This window comes from Rhinolophus hipposideros (assembly GCF_964194185.1).
Source record: "Rhinolophus hipposideros genome assembly, chromosome: X".
Taxonomy (NCBI): domain Eukaryota; kingdom Metazoa; phylum Chordata; class Mammalia; order Chiroptera; family Rhinolophidae; genus Rhinolophus; species Rhinolophus hipposideros.
The window spans coordinates 10,560,552-10,575,843 of NC_138046.1; the positions used below are offsets into that span (position 1 = coordinate 10,560,552).

Here is a 15,292-nt window from a genome sequence, read left to right on the forward strand (position 1 = left end):
AGCTGTCAGGACTGGACTGGGCAACTCATTTTGTACCTAACATTTCTCTGAGACAAGACCGCCCCAAAGGGGATTTTTGAAGTGTCTGAACAATGGCAGTATTATACAAAGACAGGGCAAACTCACTCTTTAATGTTGGGAGGCTTGTGGGGTGGAATTGGTGAGATGCAAGGGGGTAGCAGGCAGAGAGTGGTGGCCTCCTCCAGGCGTTGCTTCTTCTCAGGGATTTTCTCTGCAACTTCTGTTGGCTTTAACAGAAAAAAAATACGCAGCTTAAAATACATGGTACATGCAGACATTTAAAAACAATGAGCTGCCCCCTCCCCCGTTACTTTCTGGTCTAAAGTACACTATTGTCTGTGTCTATGAGTTTTTGTTTCTTCATTTGTTTGTCTTGTTCTTTTGTTGCTTTCAGTTTTATATCCCACATATCAGTGAAATCATATGAGGGTAAAGGGGATACAATATATGGTGATGGAAAAAGAACTGATTCTGGGTGGTGCACACACAATGTGATATATAGATGATGTCATACAGAATTATACACTTGAAATCTATGTAACTTTACTAACAATTTTTGCCCCAATAAACTTTAAACAAATAAATAGATAAATAAACACAATGAGCAAGGTGGACAGTTTGCTTCCCTTAACTGCTAGATGAGACGGGAGTTAAATATGCACCTCTGATCAGACAGAAAAGCAATCAGCCTTGCCTAGCGTACTCCAACGAAGAAGTTGGAATTTGAGAAAGTTGAACTGTGATGTGAACTTCTGATTAAAGATTGGGTGGCAGAGGAATCTCATACCAAAAGTAAAGAGAATCTATGATTTTCAGACACTTCTCCCATCAACAATGTCCCCACAAATGAGCAATTTAGAATCTAACTTCGCAACCCTAACATGGCATAAATCCTGTCCAAGCAGTGTGGGGATTGTGGGTAACATATAAAGAGCAGTTCTACAATCACCAACATGCAATGAAATTAACCATGTGCAAGGCATGCCTCTGGAGCTTTGCATGTGCTTGTCCTGAAGGTGCTTTTTACCCCTGATTGTACTGTTGTCATCACTAAGAGTGAGGGGAAACAGTGATGGGCAAGGCCCCCAGATTTTGGTCCCTATTTTGGAATACTCTTATTGGATAAGTTGGTGTACAGCTCAGAGATAATACCCTCTGTTTTTGAATACCTAATGCTGAATGAGGACTTAAATTATCCTAGCAATATGCCATTCAGCAGTGTGTCTTGCTCACAGGTAGGACTGTTCCGTAATGAACAATCTGAGCCATTTCTGACCATTCTTAAGTCTCTTCTGGGAAGGGACAGAAGAAATAGAGAAAGAATAGGACCCTCCTTTCTAGCCACTGTGGCAGACATTAAAAGTATTACCCAAACGACCATGAGATGATATAACTCTAAAATAAACTACTACCATAATATCAGGAGCTACAACAGCTGGAGCCTTTTAGATACGAACTCAATTCCCTAGAGATATGTGAAATGGAAGAGGCCATCCTGGGTTTAACCTTCTGATTATAATATGTAGCCCTGGAAGTCAGCCCTAACCTCTTGCAGGGGAGATTTTCACAAGTCAAGCTGATCACACAGGTCAGGCGACCCAGCAAGATGGGCAGAACGTGTATCTAGTAGAAGTCAGGATAATCAAAGTGCAACTGGATTTGGGGGATGCTGGTGTTTGTCCAGAGAAATTAACAAGGCCTGGAGGATGGATTTTCACCTTAGGAGCACGTGGCTTCCCTGCTGCTGGTGGTGTGGGGGTTGGTAGTGTAATGACCCATGAGTCTATGAAAGCAGGAGCTGCTGAAGGAGCCGACCCCAGAGACTGGCTACCTGAGGAAAGAGACTCTCTTCCTATTCTTTCCTATACATCATAATCCCTCCATGTGACATTTGGACATTCTTGACATCGGCTGCCAAAGCCTGATCATTTCTAATACTTTCCTCCCTGGTCATGTCAAATACTGTGTTTCCCATAGAAAGCATCATTGCCTTCACCAAAGATGGCAATCCACTGCCATTGGCATCCCTAAAAACGAGACTCAAGGTCCAGTCAGCCAATGGACAGTCACTGCTCATGGTTACTTGGCAGACCACACTGAACAGCTTACCTTGTGCTTACGCTTGCCCTTAGGGGTGGGTTTTTCCGCAGCTGCAGCAGCAACCTGACGCTTAGGTTTTGAGGCTGTCTCCTTGTGGTCAGGCTTGCCTGGTGCTGCTTGCAGTGAGTCATGGCCAGGCACTCTAGAGAGTAGGTCAAGGTCAATCTTCACCCAGAGATTTTTCATATTCTCATGCTCTTGTAGAGGGGACAGATGCTCAGTTTGCGTGACAGGGATGGGTGAAAAAGTCGCTTCCTCACTACTGATGGATAAGTTGCTGCCGCTGCTGTTGATTGAGGTGCTGAGGGTAAGGCTGGCACCACAGAATTGCTTGGATTTGGCAAAATTGCCCCCGGGAGCAACGGACGGAGGCAGGACTTTGATCTGCAGGGTTTCTTCCTGATCTGTGTTGGAATCAGATGTAGACGAATCCGTTTCAATGAATTCCCGGGACTTTGGAACGATTTTGCCAGGCCCTCGGTATTTCTTCTTCTCGGCAGCCAAAGCGATGTTAGGCCTTGGTTCTTTCCTAGGGACTGGTTTGTGGGCAGTGGCTTTGTTGCGGCTTCTTGGTGGGTCAGGAAGCTGCACACTTTCTTTTTCTTTGGGAGTACTGCTGGTAATATTTGGTTTGGGCCAGGTAAACTCATCTATGTTGGTGTTCTTCTCAACCTTTTTGGGCTGTTTTTTCCCAATTGTCCTTTGAGAAGCTGTCTCCATAGTTGTTGACAACTTATGTTTCAAAGCCTTTGTTTCTGGAATTTTCTGGGTGGGCCGTGGACGGGCTTTCTCTTTAATGGGATTCAGGAGAGGTCTTTCTTTGGGTTCAGCCAGAACCTGGCTGGCAGTTGTCTTCACTTTCATCTGAACTTCCATTGGTTGGATGATTGGAGGAGGCACAGAAACCGTCTCCGTGGGAGTTTCATTTTGGCCACAAATAAACGATTTGTTCTGGGATGTCACTTTGTTAAGCCATTTATCCAACTGCCACTTGTTGGTTGAGGGTGGCTCAGGCTGCAAATTGAGAAACAGCAGCAAGAATGAATTTCACATCTGGGAAAAATTCAGGAGGAGGACCCTCCGTACACTGGCTGTTCGCCGGTAAAAGCTTTGGATGGAAGGTGACCATTCACCCATTTACACACACACACACAGAATCCACATTAATCAAATTACCTGGAGAGCCAAATATTCCACAAACCAGCCCTGATTTACTTATTTAGGCTAATTTCTACTCTTCTTCTGAAAATATTTTCCACCCTGGCCAGGAAGGAAAGAATTATTCACAGAGAGTTTTTCCAGAGAGTGGGCAGGGAGGCCTGGGAGGGAAACCTGTTTCCCAAATCCTTTGCTGGGACTCATTACTCAATCTCTCACCAGTAGGCACAGGTAATGATCTCTAGTCCTGAAAAGAAATGTAAGCATGCTTCAAGTGTAATTCAAAAGGAAAGGCTTTCTATCTGCCAAAGTGCCAGTGCCTCCTAGACGATGCTGTAATTCACTGCAAAAAGAATGGCTCTTTTGTATTTTTACTGAAGGATGAAAGGATTTGACTTCCGAAAAACCACTGCACTTGCCTTGGTGTATGGGCAATAACCAATTTATGGGGACATGCATGCTGACATTAGCGTTCTCTGTTAAGCCCTGGAAATGATGCGTACAATTGAAGTGCTTGATTCCCAACTCTGAATTTAGCCTGTTGAACTAAAAGAGCCATCATTTTTATTAGAACTGCTCTTCTTTTGAAAGCAGTTAGCTGGGGCTTATGGGACCAGCCAATAGAGGGTGGCAGAATTAACAACACTTGAATAGCTGTGATTCCAATCTGCACAGGGCAATGGCAGGTAAGGGTGGAGGGAATCATACTGGCTGCCACTGTTGGTGATATCGTTGTGACGTTAGGGCCACCAGCTCTGGTAACACCCAGATCCCAGTTTCCGTCCTGGCTCTACCACTGTCTAGCTGAGAGATCTTGGGAAAGTTCTTTCTTGCCCTCTCAGAACCTTATTCTCTCATTTGGAAAATGGGGACAATAACAGCAAGGACCCCACAGGGTTGTTACAAGGATGGAATGAAAAACGCAGGATAAGAGCTTCTCATAGTACTGGCACATGGTCGATGTTCAAAAAGCATTAGTTATCATGAATAGTAGTGATATTACTACTGCATCTTCTGCGGTTCTTTTCTGATTATTGACAAACGAGAGTGCAAAGAGCCACGGATGGATGTACTTGCTGTATGAGGTGCAGGCCTGGGGAAACTGAGGCGCTATCCTGGATTCAGAGAGGATGGGAGGGGAAGGGCACATTTTTTTCATTTGAAAAGTATAATTTGGGTATTTTATGGGCTTGTGTTAAATGTTTTCATGAATTATTATCAAACACACTCAAAGGATGTACACTGAAATAAAAAATGTGACCTTTCAACCGTCACACTTCTTGGGTCTTACTTGCCAAGTGGCAATTCATTGCCTCAACCTAGAGAAAGGGGTGGTGTTCCCAGAGCCAGAAGTGGGTCTGGACTGGCTTCACGGGTTCTCCCGAAAGAGAAGTTGCTTGCCCAGGTATTACTGTTCCAATTTACATGTGAGGAAGCTAGACGGCTCAGAATAGCTAAGAGGGTCACACAGCAAGTCCGTCACACATCAAGAAGCCTGTCGGTTGGAGACTCCATGAATATATACTTTAAAGGGGAAAATGCTATGCAATACTTGAATACGCTTCTGTAGTATTTTTGTGCTAAAGTAATTATTGCGCAGCACGTGGGTGTGAATATCTGTGTGTTGGGGTGCTGCCTCAGTGACAGGCAAATCGTGGTTTGGACCCTGGCCATTTCACCCACCTCTGGAGTGGCCACACGAGGCGCGTCATTGGATTCGCTGTCAGTGGTGCTGCTTTCAGTATCTGAGTCTGACTCCGAGCTGCTCTCTGAGTCACTGGAGCTGGCTTGCACTGCAGGCGGGGGCTGAGGTGTGGCCAAGAGTGCGCTGAAAGAAAAACATCATTCATTACCTTCTTCAGTCTCAAATCAGCTGGAAAAGAGCCCAGGTCAGCATAAGGACCAATGATCTGTGAGATATAGGCAGAGTGGGACATTCTGCCCCACTTACAGATGGGAAACATGAGGTCCGGTGAGTGGCCCGCCATCAAAGGTTTTGTCCAAATCAGGTCTGTGTGGATCCAAGTTCCTTCCCTCCCAGGAAAGCCTCGCCTCCGTCACTCCACCGGAAAACTTGAATCCACGGTTCCATGCTGATACAGACGCACAGCCCCAGATTCTTAACAGCCTCATTTTTTGTTTTCAGTTCATTTTCATTTGCTGTGGGCATCTTTTTCAGAAAACCACAGGTTTGTCAAGAGGTTCTGATTATTGCTGTATACACAGTATGGTCTTCTCCCCAGGAAGGGTTGCGTTCAATCCTTATTTCAAACAGAGGAAACTGAGATCCAGAGTGTGGGAGGTGCTTGTGTCTATCTCACAGCTAGTTAGGGAAGTGAGACTAGAAGCCATAGCCCCCCACCTCCCTCAAAGGGCAGGGGCCCTGTAATGCACATTACTGCTTGGTGCCCAACGCCCAGTGCCATGGTAACCAGAGTTAACCGAATGGATAAGGGAATGAGAGGATGCACTTTTCAGCCTCCTCCACCATAATTTTTGTAAATTCTTTGTAAAACTCTTACCAGGAGGTATGCTCATAAAGGACCGGCCATCTCTAGTGATTGATTTTAAATTTGTAAAGCTGACCAAGCAAAACATTGGAAAGTCGACACCATTTGCCACTCTGCCTTTATTGAGAATCAATACTCTTCCTTACTAATCATTTGCTCCCCGTGCCCTGTAACAAATCAACCTCAGCTGCCTCTTGGCACGCGGGGCTATGTCATTGCCTTTCTGTCTGTTTTTGCTTATTGTCTCTTTGGACTGAGTTTTGCTCGGCTTTCGCTCAGAAATGGGAATCTAAAGTTGGGGGAGGGTTTTCATCTCCCTCTGTCTCATGAGCCCAATCCCCCTTTTGGAGATAAATTTAATCTTGATGAGGGGACCAGAGCAGTGAGACTAGAACCATAGCCCCCCAGCCCCCTCAAAGGGTAGGGCCATGTAAAGCATATTCACTGCTGGGTGCCCAGCGTCCAGCACACAGCCCCCAGCACCATGGTAACCAGAGGTAATTGAATACGAAAAGGAGAGGATGTCCTTTTCAGCCCTAAATTCACTGATGTGCAGGGGCCGGTCCACCAATCTGCCTGGCTGGCCATCCGAACCTCACTGCCTCTCATTCTCCCAGCATCTTGTCTGGCACTTCCCCATTCAGTTCAATGAGGAGAGCCCAGGCCTGGGCATGGAGGGCACCTGGTCCTGTGGCTCCACCATCAACCCAGAGAAAGAGGGACCCCAACAACCCCTCTGTCAAGCCTCTGTCAGCATAGAGCACTATTCATGCCTGGTCCCATCCCACACCCTCACAGGAACCTATTCTTCTCCAACATTATACTTCTTGCCCACTGAGCTGGAGCCACACTCAGCGGCTGCTTGGGAAGGAACACGATCCCTTTCAAGCCAGCAAGGGCTCCTCATCAGACACTGTCCAATGCAGAGAGCCTTTTCATTACTTGTGCCTGGCATCCCCGAAGACTGCCCCTTTCATCTCCCAGGTAGGTATTTTCTTTCCTACAGCAAAAGCTCATTTGAAAATGCTATCTGCTACGTAAATGCTATCCGCAAGTACATTCCTCTGCCAAATACACCAAGATATTAAGGGGAGCAGGAGAAACAGGGGACTGTATCTCCTAGAAAAATGTGTGTGTGTGTGTCTGTGGGCATGTGTGTGTCCAACAGTTTCAAAGACAGCACAGAGCATCTGAGATCCTGAGACTCCTGACTGGTGGGTTGAGATAAGATCTAAGTCGTACTCACATTTATGGTTTTCCAGCTAAAAGGCTATTTCCTAGTTTTCTCTCATATCCATGCATTAATTTCTGGCTTCTCATAAGACCCTAGTCATCCTAAGATCACCAAACTAGAGTCCAGATTTACTTTGGAATGTTTCTGGATAGAGTTGTATTTACTGGATTACTTTTGAGCAATTTCTGTACAAAACAAAATAACGGCAGGGATTATTCCCTCAAAAGTGGATACACTGGGATGACATACATAGGGTACAGATGTTTTATTTACTGGAATCAATTTATTCCTCAGGTAAATCAAAAGAAAAGCTTTCCAGGCTTAGTAAAATCTTGTATGTGTGTATCTATATACAGGTGTTCCTTATCCAAAGCCCTTCAGAGGGCAGATGAATTTTGATATTGAGATTTTTAAATTAAAAAAACAGTGAATATACGATATATATATAATACCCTGGTGGGATCTGGGGAAGCATTCTTTAATAAAATTTGTTGATAGGGCTATAGTAACATTCACAGTAAGAGGACTAAATAAAGACTTTTACATAAGTATCTATATATCAGTTTAGATCAGGTTTTGTCATTAAATGAGTTTGTCTCAAAGTTACTGAAAATAACAATTCTCAGAACTTGTTGAATTTCAGAATTGTGACGAAGGGATTGTAAATGTGGACAGAAAGCACATATGAAAAACTGACTATAACTGTATGGACAAGTAAATATAGGTATTGTAGACACAAAATTAAGACTATTTCAAACGTAAGAGTAACCTTGACTGAGACCCAATGACACGAGACCGGAAATTATTTATCCTATGACTTCTTACAGCTAAATCTATTGCTGTGTTCTCAGGGAAGACCCCATGACTAGTCAACATTGACAAGGACCATGTAGGGGAAACCAGTATAGAAAGAACAGGAAAAGATACATCAGTGTTGCATACCCACACTGATGGGCTGAGAGGCAAGGTGGGCTTGAATTTCAAGAGGATACCATGATAACTCAAACTCATTTGTGGCAGGGAATAACAGTTGTTTAAAATGGAAGCAACATTGCTCTCCTCAAGACCTTCCTACGCTTCTACTATCCATCTGCTGTTCCTGGGGTTGCTGGAGAATCTGGCTGCACCCCGCCTGCTGAAGAATGTAAGCTACACATATGAGTCTGACCCTGACTTCCTGTGGGCCCGCCTTGCAGCCAGCTGGGGCTGTTGTCAGGGACAAAAAGTGAGTACAAAACTAAAACACTGTCTTCACAAGCAAGACAAACAGCAATATCAGAATGATTGGCCTAGGGCCATGTTCTTGTCTAGAATCCATGGTGGAACTTTCAAGTTGTCAAATCATCACAATATTTCACTTCCAGTTCTTCACTGAAACCCGTTAGCCGTTCAGCTAGTTAAATTCCTACTTCTGCTACATTTATTTTCATATGTCACTAATTTATTTTCCATATGCATATTAAAGTGGCTATGAGTGAAGCTAGCTAGCCCATGTAATCCTTGATTCTGCCTGGGATATGAAGGACTAATGTGCAATTTACACATTCTTCATTCACCAAACTGTATTAGAATTATTTCCTATGCACCATTTACTCTCATATTTTAATAAACTGCTTTAAAAATGAATGCTAGTGGTTACAAAAAAGATAATGCGTGATACTAAAAGTCATTAACATTTAATATATTAAACCATCTATTCTATAGTCTGTAAATATTACAAGTGTACTCTATGACTTCACTCCTAATATAATAAAACTTCACAAAGGATCCACGTTTATAACAACTTCAAAGTCGACTGCTCAACTTTTCAAAGATAAAGTGTTGCTATTGTGTTTATCAGAGTGAGCAAGCAGTCTTTACTGAGTGGACTAAGCCTCATTTTAATCCCAAACCCATTTAGTAGGTCTTCAAGGTCACGACCAGATGGAGGGCAAAGAAGTTGGCTTAGCGAGTCAATGATCCTAGTGGAGAAATCCAGGGCTAGGGAAGGAGATCAAAGTAGGAGGCCAGTAGGAGGGAAGTTTGGGAGGTATTTCAGATGCCTTCTTTAGACAAGGTTGGGTGGCCCTAATGTGGAAGGTTTGAGAGTACCCGGACAGAAAAGATGAGTTTTAAGGGGTAGCCCAGGCACCTTAATCTCTAGACGTGACAGTCTCTCTATGATGATACTGATCGTGCCTCTTGCAATAAAAGGCTCAATTTATGACACCATAAGATAGAGATTCTGGAAGCTAAATGAGGGAACTGAAACTACTTTGTCTTCCAAGGTAAAACTAGGGTCAATGATTTAGAGATCTAGTCAGGAAGATTTTACTTCAACATCAGGAAGGACTTATAAAAATCTACAGCTGGCCACAGAAAGAAGCCCCTACTTTGAAGACCAGTGACCAGAGAGTCAGCAATGAAGAATGTGGGAGAGGGATTCCTAGTGTGGGTCCACACTGGGATTGGATAATCTCTAAGGTGTCTTATAACTCAAAGATTATGATCCTTACGGAACTAAAGTATACAGGGGATTCTTAGGGAGACCGTTTATGGACCTTAGAGACAACGTGAGGAGACATTGGCGCAATCCAATCTGCTTCTTAAGGGAGGTCTGAAATGACCTGCTCTTAGCAACACGTTAGCAGTCACAGAGCTCTGAATGAACCTTGGTGGATTAAAGCCGCATTTTTGTAGGGCTATTTCATAAATCAGACTTTTCACTAATTCAGATTAACAGCCTCCAGAAAGCCAAACATCTGCATCAGTGCTGTGTGACTCTACTCCTAATTTAACTGTGAATTCCTTTCTCAGGATATAAACAGGGATGATGAATTGACCATTCTGCTCAACCAAGCTGTGTGGGCAGCAAAAAGGAAAGGTTCCTGAATGGGTAACGACTTTGTAGTGGGAAACATATATGGGAAGGCTTCGACAAGCAAGCTCACGGGGTATGGATCTTGGCAACATATTTCACAAGGCTCAAAACTTGCCAAAGACATGTAGCATGAGATGTTTAATGGGGGAGTCCTGTACTTAAACCCTTGTCTTTAGTCGAGGCTTGTACGGATTCCATCAACATGACTCTTTTTCCAGTTTTTTTGGGATCAAATGTCTGTCTACCAGATAATTTGAAATGCTTCCATATTTGATTTCATCACTAAGTTGTAAAGGGATGGCCCTGGGGCAAAAGAATCAACATTTACAGCTCATCTTACCTCTCTTCTTCGTTTTCCTCTCTGAACTTTGGGTTCCTGAACTGGCAAAATACGTCTGCCTCACCCACTAGGACACTAGAGGCAAATACTCTGAACCCTGAACCTATTCCAGCCAGGGGACGGGAGGAACCCATTTCTGAATGAGTCAGTACTTTTGAAATCTACCCCATGTACTCCTCAAAAATCCATTTAGCCAACTGCGCAATAGAGTGTATGCATGATACATAAAACGGATAAAGGCAGAGTTGCTCTGGTAGAAACAAAGGGTGGTAGAAACAAGAAAGTAGGGGGAGGGTGTCCCTAGCAGCTTGTCCTCCTCCCTGGGACAGCCTTCAAGCACAGTTGGAAAGTAAAATACTTCATATCCCAATATTATCACAAGCAACTCAGAACCCATTGTGTTCTGTGTTAATGCACTGATGCTATTGTTGAGCGGACAGTGAATCAATGCAGGGCTTCAGGAGCTAACCTTTGTCCAACGCGTGCATACTGGGCCTTTGCCCTTTTGTCTGATCCTGGTGTTTGAAATGGAGTCTGCTCTATTTATTTGCAAGGAGTCATAAGGAGAAGCACATCTACCCATTCATATTCATTTTCATGGCCAAGTTACCTTATGACATTGTTCAAAGCCTTGACTGACTGAAGACATCTGTGGTTCGCAAAATGATGATTTGCCCAAAGATGTCCACATCCTAATCCTTGGCATCTGGAAATACGGTAACTCAAGTGGCAAAAGGGAATTTTGCAGATAGGAATAAATTCAGGATCTTGAGGTGGGGAGACAATCTTGGCTAATCTGGGTGGCCCCAATGCCAGCAGAGGGTCTCTGGGAGCCAGAGCTTCCCATCAGGAAGGGGCTAGTCGATTACTGCCACCGACGTGGGCAATGAAAAAAGCTGCAAGTCCACCCTTTGGAACTTTCACGATAACTGGAAATGACTGGCTCCTCACATTTTTCAATCACCATCAGTTAGTGCCTATTTCTCCTAATTTACCTGACACTTACTTCCTTTCTGAGGTGATAATGCTGAGTGATTTTGGCAATGGCTTTTCATAATTACATTTGACTCGCTGTCAATCATATCTTGGTTACCCTCTTTGTGGACAGACCAGACCCAGGCCCTAGTCTTCTTTTCCTGCTTGTACCTGTTCTCCCATTTTCGATCTACTTCACATATATCTATAAATAGTTACATTTTCCCTACTGTTTGTAAAGAGGTAGTTTCAGTACAGTGGGAAGAGCATGGGACTGAAATCAGATATCTCATTTTGAGTGTTGCCTCGGATACTATATTATTTTGTGAACTTAAGCTGAGCACTTAAAATAAGGGATTCAGTTTCCTCGTCTGTAAAATGGAGCTAATGCATCACATAGGCTTATAAGAGGACTGAGTGAGAGAATTTAGGTTAGAGAAATGTATTAACCAGTGCTTCTCAAACTTCAATGTGCGTATGAATAACTTGGAGATTGTATTAACATGCAGATTTTAATTATGGATGTGGAATGGATCCCAAGTTCTATATTTCTAGCACCTTCCCAGGTAATGCAAACAGATAGCCTGATCGGTATACCACACTGAGATTAGCAAGGCTAAAACCTACATGGGCTATTCAGATTCAAGCTGCTGGGGAAAAATTAGTTGGTGAATTTTAAAATAAAGGCTAAAACACAGTTTTGAGATCAACTGTGGGTATTGTTTTTCCATAATTATTCTGCCCTCCTTTAGCAACAGAGAAAATTGACAGCCTTGTGTCATGTGTAGTCTAACCTGGTCAAGCGTAAGCTTTTTTAAGGCAACTATTGCCTAAAAAAATAAAGAGAGATATTTTGTCAGATTCCTTCTTACAACTTTCCTTGGGCTACCTGCCTGCACCAGGAGTTGACTACAAGATCCTTCCCTCTGGATGTGTCCTATGGGTCACTATGAGGGTCAAAGGTGGCTTGCCACTGTCCCAGCTGAGGGTCAAGGTGCTATTAGCCTACATAAATGGCCATGGCTGGGACCCAGAGCATAATTCATAATGATAGCACTAGTCTTAGCTACAATGTGTGGAACATGCACTGTGGGCCAGGAACTGAGTACAGCACTTTCCCTGCATTTGCTCTTTTAATCCTGTGACTTACATACTATTACTACTTCCATCTCACAGCTCAGAATACTAAGACATAGTACCAAACAATATCAAGTTGAAAAATAGTTTTATGGGACAAACTTCAATATGCAGTTTCAAAGAAATGAAAAACAAGCAAACAAATAAGAAACACAAAAAACCCAAGGCATCTGGATTTGGGCACACCACAGAATGAGGTAAGATGGCACAGTGGATGATGCCAGCGTGTGCCCAGTAAGGCTGGTCAATGCTGGCTAATAAGTCATATTGTCTCTTGAGAGCAATACAATTTGCATTTGGGAGAATAAACTGATCATTTACATTTTTTCTGGAAGTAATTAAAAGCCACACTGACATTTGTGCTATCAGAGCTGTTCCAATCAAACAGCTAAACAGGTGGAAAAAATCATATAGTCAAGTAGTTTTGTCTCTTTTGCCTTTCAAGTCCATTTTAAAAGATGGGAGCAAGGGAGAGAATGAAGGCAAGCAAGTGGATGTGAACGTTGATTCCCAGGAGCCCTGGTCTCCATCAAAGCAGAGAATGACTGATTGGCAGCTCGCATTCATAAGGAACTTGGAGAGGGCAAGATGCCAGGAAACTATAAGAAGGTCAAAGCCTTCCAATAAAGAATTACAACAGTCACAAATCTTAGGTGGAGCAAGGTGTATACTCTGACAGGGTGACTCAAACCTGGAAGTGGCTTCCACGCAAGATTCTCCCCACTGTGTCTATAGAACTGGTCTGGAAATCGATGGGGCCTCACTGTCTGCCAGGAAAGCCCAGGCCGTGGGTAGGCTGAATTTGCTGGAAGAGTAGAAAGCAGGCTGGAGAGAGGCTCAAAGCATCTCGACACAAGACTCTGCCTTTTCTCTTCCTTGATGTCTTCTTTCTGTTGCCCCTCATTGTTACCTCCTGATTTGGGAAGTGGGCATCCGTCTTCCAGGCTCTCCCTAGACTCCATTTCTTCTTTGATGGCTCTCAACACCAATCTCCTTATCAGTATTGTCTGCTCCCCTTCATGTCTGATTTGTTACCTGATGTATCACAGACACTTGATTTCAAGGGTAAGCTTCCAAGGCCAGAGGCTTTCTCAGCCACACACACACTCTGTAAAATGCTTGGTGCTCTTAAGACACCCCAGTGTAAAGCCATAAAGAAGTCTTCTCTATAGATCTCTGGGAGAACTGTCTCCAGGCACATGTACTGTCTATTGTCTAAGTTCTTATGTTCCATCTTAATGCAACATCATCTTCATTGGATCAACAAAACCCAAATACTTTAAGTGCACAGCACTTGATAATGTTCCAGCATTTTCACTCTTATGACCTTATTTGATTGCTACAAGAACACTGGTGATGATGGAGATGGGGGGTAGTGGAACAGGTATCCTCCCCACTTTACCCATGAAGCCCCAGGACCTTTTAGCCAAAGTCATGTGGCTGGGGTCTGAAGGGCAGGGGGTTCACCAATCTACTGTGACTGTTTTTTAAACACCAAATTCAGTTTGAGGAAATAAAAAGGATCAAGGTTCCACTACAAAATCCATCCTTGTAATCATATCAAAAGGCAACAGGAACAATTAAGCCCAAACACTTTTTCTCCCTATTTTTTTCAAAATTAAAAATTATAAAGTGACCCAACGAAATAGGTTGCAAGAATTTGGTATTGAAAACACTGATGGCCATCAACCCCCTTCATGCTATGAAAACCTTATTGCATTCAACTCATTCAAATGACAAATCTCACTAAGGCTAAAGCAAAAGATTTATAGTTGACAGCTAATAACTCCACATATATTAATAATTTGTAAACATTAACTAGGGAAAATTTAAATGTCCTTTACATTTCACATCATTGTGGTTTTTCAAATTGCATGTGTCTTTAAATACATAACAAACACGGTACTGAATTCAAAATATACAGAAAGGGATACAATGAAAATTTATCTTCTAACCCTTTACTGTCATGTTGCCCAATTTCCCAAAGTTTTCCACTGTTACAGGTGTTTTTGTGATTCTTCCAATGACGTTCCATACATTTATGAATGTTGATATGTGTGCTTTTAAATAAAGTGGTTTTTTTTTAATTATGAAAGTAATACCTACAAAAATTCCTATACGTGAAATGGCAGGGCATTCAATGAACGGTACTGAAAGTCACATACACTAAAATAAAACTCACAGTTTCCTTACTGAATGTGTCTTCATAATTATGTCTGAAGTGTACTGTAAACATGAACATTAAAATACGTAAGTGAATGTCAAAAATGGCACCTTGCAAAACTGTACTGTCTCACCCTAACACAAGGAAGAGGGAGTGACATAATATATAGCCCTGGGGATCAGAAGCTGCTCACACAGCCATTCTGGGTGGGACCAGGCCACAGATTCCGAATCAGGAAACAGTCGCTGACTGTCCTCCACCGTGAAACTTAAGGATGTGGTCAATCAGTGTCCCCAACAATCCCTATCCTACCCACTCCCCATTGCAAATCAGGTGTTTTATCCATATTCTTCTTGACCTCACTCCCTGTTGCACTAAAAGTTGTGACTTCTTTTGTATGTGGTTCCAGTGACCATATTACAACTGGAGATCTCTTGGCTTCAGAATTTACAATGCCTCCTCATAGACAGATATGCTATTCTCTACAAGATTTTCAGAAATCAATCTCCTTCACCACCTTATCTTAGTGCCAATTTTATTTCCCTCTATTTCCAACACACATGCCATTTTTGTCTCTTCCCTGTTCCCGCATTACATCCATGCCTTTGCTTACCCTGCTTTTCTGTCTAGAATGACACATTTCCACTCTCTTCTGCTTGCTTAAATCTTTATCATTGAAGCTCAAATTTAAATAACATGAGGTCTTCTCCAATGACTTTAATTCTCACAGATACCTCCCTGTTCTGATTTCTTTTCACTAATTACATCACAGTTTATCACTTAATTATTCTTG

General features: G+C 42.9%; 1 protein-coding gene across 4 annotated transcripts in view; it reads right to left on the bottom strand.

The window, feature by feature from the left end:
* AFF2 (ALF transcription elongation factor 2) overlaps positions 1-15,292 on the bottom strand; it is a 479,304-nt gene that overhangs the window by 33,750 nt on the left and 430,262 nt on the right. For all 4 annotated transcript variants that reach the window (XM_081043310.1, XM_081043308.1, XM_081043309.1 and 1 more), the window contains 3 exons: positions 4,963-5,107; positions 2,131-3,135; positions 127-248 (listed from right to left, as the gene is read on the bottom strand). In XM_081043310.1, coding sequence (XP_080899436.1) covers positions 127-248; positions 2,131-3,135; positions 4,963-5,107 — 1,272 coding nt within the window. The remainder of the gene's footprint in view (positions 1-126; positions 249-2,130; positions 3,136-4,962; positions 5,108-15,292) is intronic.